The 6804-nt window shown below is 41.8% G+C and overlaps 2 protein-coding genes across 2 annotated transcripts in view; both read left to right on the forward strand.

Annotated features, from left to right (window-relative positions):
• LOC102674186 overlaps positions 1 to 3674 on the forward strand; it is a 16327-nt gene extending 12653 nt beyond the window's left edge. Inside the window, exon 3 of the mRNA XM_031513715.1 lies at positions 3347 to 3674. Within this exon, the coding sequence (XP_031369575.1) occupies positions 3347 to 3441 (95 nt within the window). The 3' untranslated portion in view covers positions 3442 to 3674. The remainder of the gene's footprint in view (positions 1 to 3346) is intronic.
• A 1829-nt stretch (positions 3675 to 5503) lies between these two features.
• LOC116184840 overlaps positions 5504 to 6804 on the forward strand; it is an 8905-nt gene continuing 7604 nt past the window's right edge. The window contains exon 1 of the mRNA XM_006622526.2: positions 5504 to 5944. Coding sequence (XP_006622589.1) covers positions 5662 to 5944 — 283 coding nt within the window. The 5' untranslated portion in view covers positions 5504 to 5661. The remainder of the gene's footprint in view (positions 5945 to 6804) is intronic.

Here is a 6804-nt window from a genome sequence, read left to right on the forward strand (position 1 = left end):
GATTTGTCGGACAAGGGCTTCGTCGTGTGTGCGCGCGCGAGCGACCTCCTCCCTCCTCCCATCCCTCTCCCGTCCATCGTCCCTTCGCCCTTCCCCCCACTCCTCGACCGTCCCCACTCCTCTTTACCATGCATCGGCAACCCTTCGATGCAAATGTTAATTCGCGATTACCGTTTTTGCTTCGTGCCAAATCGTGATTCACTCGATTTATAAATCATTCGCCGCGGATTATGCCGCGGGTAATGCATATCCCGCGGCGCGTACGCCTCTCTCTGGTGCACACACCGCGAGACTTTGAATCATAGCCTGGTAAACCGCGCTCGACCGTGATTTTCGTCTTCTTTGCGGCTTCTCTTTCGTACGGAATACGGAAAAAGCCGATTGTTGGGATATAATGTAGAGAGTAGGCGGGTGGCCGCGAAACAGAGTCGTAATTTTGTGTTAAGCGGTTGGTCGGTGAGATGTCGTTGCTTTCGTTTCGGAGACGATTGCTGATCTCGTGGATGCGGATGGACGTATAAATGGATATTGATCAGAGGGAAATATAATAAATTTCGTAAAAATCGATGTAAATGCGATATCTAAAATACGAATGATCGGTTTCGATTTGTTTGGAAATGAAACATTTTTAGATATCATTGCTCTTGTATATCATTGGAAAATTTAATGTAAATTGTAATGGTTGAAAAATAGAAGTATTTGTTCTGTGTATTTTTATACCAGAAATTGATTTTATTACATTGAAGCATGTTTGCAATGACAGATGGAATTTAAAATTTTATATTTATTTTTAGAATATAGAAATTATATATGAAATTATGTTTCGTGGTATTACGTCATGCCAGATATAAATCACGTCTATTAAAGTTTTTAAAAAATTGCGTTAACAATATAATAATAATAACATGTACAGTTTAGCAAGTTTTCTTTTTATCTCTGTCACACAAATATATACGTAATGTGTATTAATTAAACAAAAATGTTAACAATGTAAATGGTTTTAAATTTTGATAAATTAATAACGATTCAAACACTTTTTAAATTTACATTAATTTACATTAATAAAGAAGCGTTATAATAGAAGAATTAAAAGCAGCGTAAGTTAAATTAAAAGCGTTTAATTTAATGGTAGTGATAAAAATATAGTTCAAAAACATCTAATTAAAAATAATTTCTCATTAAATATACGAATATATGATATAATTAAATTCTAGTTTAATTTTTTAATTTTGATATAAATAGCGAAGTGATTTATTTAATTGATGATTTAAGGAAAAGTTAATAAATTCGTTTGTTTTTTTATTTTAATGAATTCTAAGTTTCTAATAGATTTCAATCGTTATATCTTTCGGTTATTAAAAACATGGAATTTATTATTTTACGAAGACGTCCTATCGCAATCTTTTCACTCAACGTGTTACGATTGAAAGAATCCACTTTTCAATTAGAATCGATTACAAATTTCAGATATTAATCTATTCAAGAACGTTACTGGACAAATAATTCTTAAAGAATATAACGACGAAAAATTTAATAAATAATTCCATTTAGCATAAATTTTAAGAATTACGAAGAATTTATCTATTATCGATTCGCTATCTTACCAAAAAAATTCCTTTCTAAGATAAAATTTACATTAGAAATACACGATATCAAACGATCATTTGCAAATTAATTCTCCATCGATTTTTAACTTCGTCACTCTTGACGAAGAGAGATGTCGCCTCGACGTTCGAACACACACGCGATAAAACTGATGTCACGGATTGAATTTACTTTAACCGAAATCTACCTCATGATACGTATACGTGCCATATCAACACATCTCGGTCCAAGATACACACCGATTCACAGTCTAATTCCACGATCGAAAATTCCTTTTAAAAGCCAATTCAACCGAGAGAACGGGTTAATCGTTCGATCAATTTTCAACCAATTCTATTCCCATCTCGGTATAACTCAAATTCGTTTCAAATTCGCATCACGCTCTTCGTTCTTCCCTCCTCGTTCGTCCCAACGTGTCGTTCCCCTCGTGTTTCGAAAAAAAAAAAGAAAAAAAGAAAAAAAACTGACATTATACTTCGTCTCTATACTTCGTAACTACTCGATTTTTTCCCCGATGATTCGATGTTTATTATAAAAAAAAAAAAAAAAAGAGAGAGAGGGAGAGAGAGGAAAAAAAGGGGGAGGGGGGAAAAAACCTCCAACTCGAGGAGGGGAGAAACATTGACGCGCGAATCGTTACGAAACTATTTGAGACTCACGAGCCGGCGTACCGAGGCTCGGTTAACGAGAAAAACGGCGGTGAAGGGGGGGGGGCGAGGGAGGGGGCGAAACACGCGCGGGCGGGAGAGAGAGGGAGCGAGGAAAGGCGAAGGCGCGGGGAAGGAGGAAGCGAGAGGCAGGGAGAGGAATCGCGAGGAGGAACGCGCAGGGGAGAAGGCCAGGACAAAGAGAACGAAGGAGCAGGGGATGGGGCGGGGAGAGAGGGTTTGCGGCGGGTGGAAGGGGTTTGCGAGCAAGAGGAAGGAGGGACGAGCCAGAAGGAAGTCAACGTCCGAAGATTACGGCAATGACATTCGCTTTTTCTCACTCTCCTCCTCGTGTTCCTCTCTTGGCTTCGTTGTCTTTTTCCCTTTCGCGGATCTTTTCCTCTCTTTCGAGTCCACCGATCTCGCCTGCCTCTCATCATTCACTTTTCTTTCTCTCTTTTTCACTTTTTCGCTCTTTCTTTTGCCGTTACCACTTGCGGAAAACGTCCTCGAGAAGAGAATAAAAGAAGAAGAAAAGGAAGAAGAGGAAAAAGAAGAAGAGAAGGAGGAGGAGGAGGAGGAGGAGGAGGAGGAGGAGNAAGAATATAGCGAAAAAACCTTTGATATTCGGCGAACGACGATTAAAACGATCGAATCGATCGATCAAAAAGAACGAATTCGATCGATTCGATTTCCTTTTTTTTTTTTTTTTTTTTTTTTTTTTTTTTTTTTTTTTTTTTTTTTTTTGGACCAAACGATCCAAACGGCTTGCTTCGTTTCGCGCCTTCGCGTTTTCGTGTAAATAAGTTTTTAAGATCACCGTTCGACGGAAGCGTTCCTCCGCGTTCCTTCGGAATATCCGTGACGATTCGCGCGTTCGCAAAGACAAACACCTTGGGGATCTAGTAAGGTAGAACGATCGATCGCGCATGCTCGAACTTCGCAGTTTATATTTATACACAGTGGCCAGAGAGAGGAAACAACAGAATGGAACGAAGTTTCCTCTTTTGTCGGACGCGCTTCTTCGAAACAACGACGTTCACGCCCTTTTAGTTTTTTCTGATTTTCGTTTCGTTTTGATTTTGTCTTTTCAGCGATGGATCACGCGAAAAGCCAGGGGACCACGGATCCACTGAAAATCGGCGGAAAAGGCCGTGCTTGCGTTACCCGAAAAAAGTTTTCCCCTTAGAACGTTCCATTGTGAAGGGGGCCGATTAAAAAGAAAAACGAAAGAGAGAGAGAGAGAGAGAGAACGAGCAAGGGATAAAAGAGAAGAAGAGGAAAAAATATATATATATATATACGTATACACGGTTGTAAATAAAAGTGACAACGAACGAAAAGATCAGAGAGGCGAAGAGAGAGGAAGGATCGAAGAAGGAAGGGAAAGGAGCGACCGATCTCTCGATCTCGTATAATAATTAAAAAAAAAAAAGAAAAATAATGGGTTGAATCCTCGCATCGTTTTTTTTTTTTTTTCGAAGATTCGAAGAAAGTGAGAGAGGAAAACTAGAAGGGAGGATAACGATGTCGATGAGAACATACCCTCGCACGAAGACGACACCACGCGTCTTCTCGAACAATGCTGAACCCTTTCGAAGATCGGGATTTCCACGGATTTTCGCAGCCCTCAGGCGAGATAGTTAATGAGAAGGGTCTTCTCATGCTGTTGTGACACGGTGTGCCAGTGAAGTGTGGATTTCTTTCCTTCTTTTTTTTTCACGTTTGTTCGTCACGTAATCGGCGACCAGGTGTTCTCGCGTGTTCTTTCGAGGGAGAAAGAAAAGAAAAAAGAAAGAAATATGAAGTAAGTCTCATAACCTTTCCAATTAAATCCGTGCAACGCGGTTCTTCTCTCGATCCGTCAACATCCGTTCTTCGACTTCCGTGTTCCCAACGCTTATTAACGAACGTGTATCCACCACCTCCTCTTCCCAATTCTTTCGATTTCGCGTTTTCTTTCGATGCAGACCAACACCGCGACGCGTGCCACCATTATCGATCATATTCCCTCCAACAGTCCAAGGATGTGAAAGGAATAGCCTGTTGCGAGGAAAAATCACGAAAATCACGACGAATTGGAAGAAGAGAGGAGCATGCGTGAATAAAACAAATTCCATCGTTGGATCCTTCCTTTTTTCCATCCATATATATATATATATATATAATATATATATATACCGAGGCACAGTTGGAAATTCATCGCGACACGATTCCACGCCGTCCGTCCGTCGATAAGGATCGGGTGAAAATAGAAACGTGTCACGGTGAGCTTCATAAAGCATCCGCGCGTAATCGTATCAGATTGAATAATAGGCTGCTCAAGGCTACCGAAAAGCATTGCCCCCGGCCGGCAGCGTCTGGAGAATAACGAGAATCGTATGAACGGGAGCAACGCCTAATGTGTTCGAAGTCGCTTTTGAAGGCGAGAGATTAACAGATAAAACGGCGCTCCGGTGGCCGCTGGCCGTGGATGTGCCAAAATTGTTCGTCAGTCGGCTGCGGGCAGCTTCATTGAGAATCTGGCCTGAGGAGGTAACGGCCACTGACCTCGTCGGCGTTGAGAACCGCTCGGAGAGGAATGCTTTCGCGCAACCGTAGCACCGCCGATTTTCTTGCGGACGCTTCTTCATCCTCCTCGTCATCGTCCTCTTCTTCGATATCGTGGCCTCCTTCGTCGTCGTCGTCGTCGTCGTCGTGGTATCCCTCGTCCTCGTCGCCGCCGAGTTACGATCGCCCGTGGATCGATTCGTGGGAAAGCAGGATGCGGCCGAGAATTTGCTCGTGAAGTTTCGGGGAACACGGACTCGCCGAGAAGTTAAATCGAGTGGAGATCGAAAAGTTTTCGAATTGAACCCGATTCCACGAGGAATTCGATGTGGATGTGTGCCGCTTCGTCGTCGGTAAATTAGTGTGAACCATCGTGTTACGGAAAGTGAGTACGCGTCGTGAACCCTTTTCTTTTTTTCCAAGACTGTTCCTTTTTTTTTTCTTTCTCTTTTCACGCTGCCGCGTGTTCGTTTCGTTTCTCGATCGCTTTCGCAACTTTCTCCCAGTCCCGGTTTTACACGATTCAAACGAGTTAGATTAAGATTTAAACTCACGTCGAACTCACGATTCAAAGGAAACGAGGATCGCTGTTGCATCGAATATCCCTCCCTCCTCGATATCTTTCGAGAAACGGTGAGAGATAAAAATAAAAAAAGGAAAGAAACAAGATAGATATTAAGGGAAGAGAAGAATTAGAGAAAAAGACGGACGAGGGAGGAGAGGCATCTGAATAAACGAAAGAAAGTGATCAGAGCCGGACGCGAATCGAATCACGTAGAGAGTCGAGTACGCGAATGGTGACCGCAGTTGGTAGCGAGGTGCGCGATCGCCATCATCATCACCATTTCCTCTTCGTACAATGGACGTTTTCAAAATCGACCAGTCGCTGAGCGCGGGTCTGGGTAGCGCCCCGGCGCCAGACACCCTTACACCGGAAGTGTCGTTCGACGCCGGCAGTGAGTTCAATTTGAGCTTCTTCGACGGCCCGGAGGAGAACAGCACTCAAGGATTCAGCGATCCAGGTTCCGTTGGTAGCGCCAGCGCATCGCCACCGCCTGGAACACCGGCCAGCATCCCTGTTAATCCCTCGAACGCCGCCCTACCGATTGTCCAAGTGCCCCCTGGCATCGTCATTAAGCAAGGTTTGTTTCATTTGGTTTTTTTCTTTTTTCTTTTTTTTTTCATCTCTTTCATTTTTACCATTTACCTTGGTGGATTTTCTTTGATGGTAATAATTCTTTCTCGTTCGTTTTCTCTTCAGTTTTTTCTTTCTTTCTTTTCGTATTTTGCAAACGATTTTGGAGATTTCTTTTTCCTTTTTTCCAAGTTATATGTATCGTTTGAGAGAAGAAGTTATCGTTCGTCGAGCGATACGATTGTTAAGAGCACGTTTCGAGCGTGCTTTTGTTTCTCGCGCGGTTTGGATTTATGAAAGCGAGCGGGGAAAGAAACCGCGTATCATTACGATGAATGTCGTAATTGATTCAATTTTACGATTTAACGAGGATCGCAGTGTATTTACGCGCTTATCGAAATCAATTTAGAGTATTATTCTTGGATCTCTGTTTAAATACAACATTTTCGAAGGCAATTTTCTATTGATACTATATAAGATTACAGAAACTATGGTACAAAATATTTTGTTCACAAATTTCAAGTATTTATATATTATATTATAATACGATATATATATACATATATATTTTCGTACCATCAATCACATCGAATTACAAAATCTTTCTTCGCGAAGATAGAAAATTTCGAGGCCATCCGTTCGGCTAATTCACTAGCTTGAAACTTTCAATTGTTCTAACGATATCATACCCTCTCTTTACAATTCCTCGGAATTGTTTGTCGATTCCATCGGCTCCCTTCGCCGAAGCCTCTCCTCTCTAAAGGTTACGATACAAATTGGAAAGGTCGGCGAGAGTATCTGGCAATATTCGCAATTCGTCTCGCGGCGAGCACAATGCTATCAGGTATATATATATATATATATATA

The sequence above is a fragment of the Apis dorsata genome, unplaced genomic scaffold (genome assembly GCF_000469605.1).
Source record: "Apis dorsata unplaced genomic scaffold, Apis dorsata 1.3 scaffold_708, whole genome shotgun sequence".
Lineage (NCBI taxonomy): Eukaryota > Metazoa > Arthropoda > Insecta > Hymenoptera > Apidae > Apis > Apis dorsata.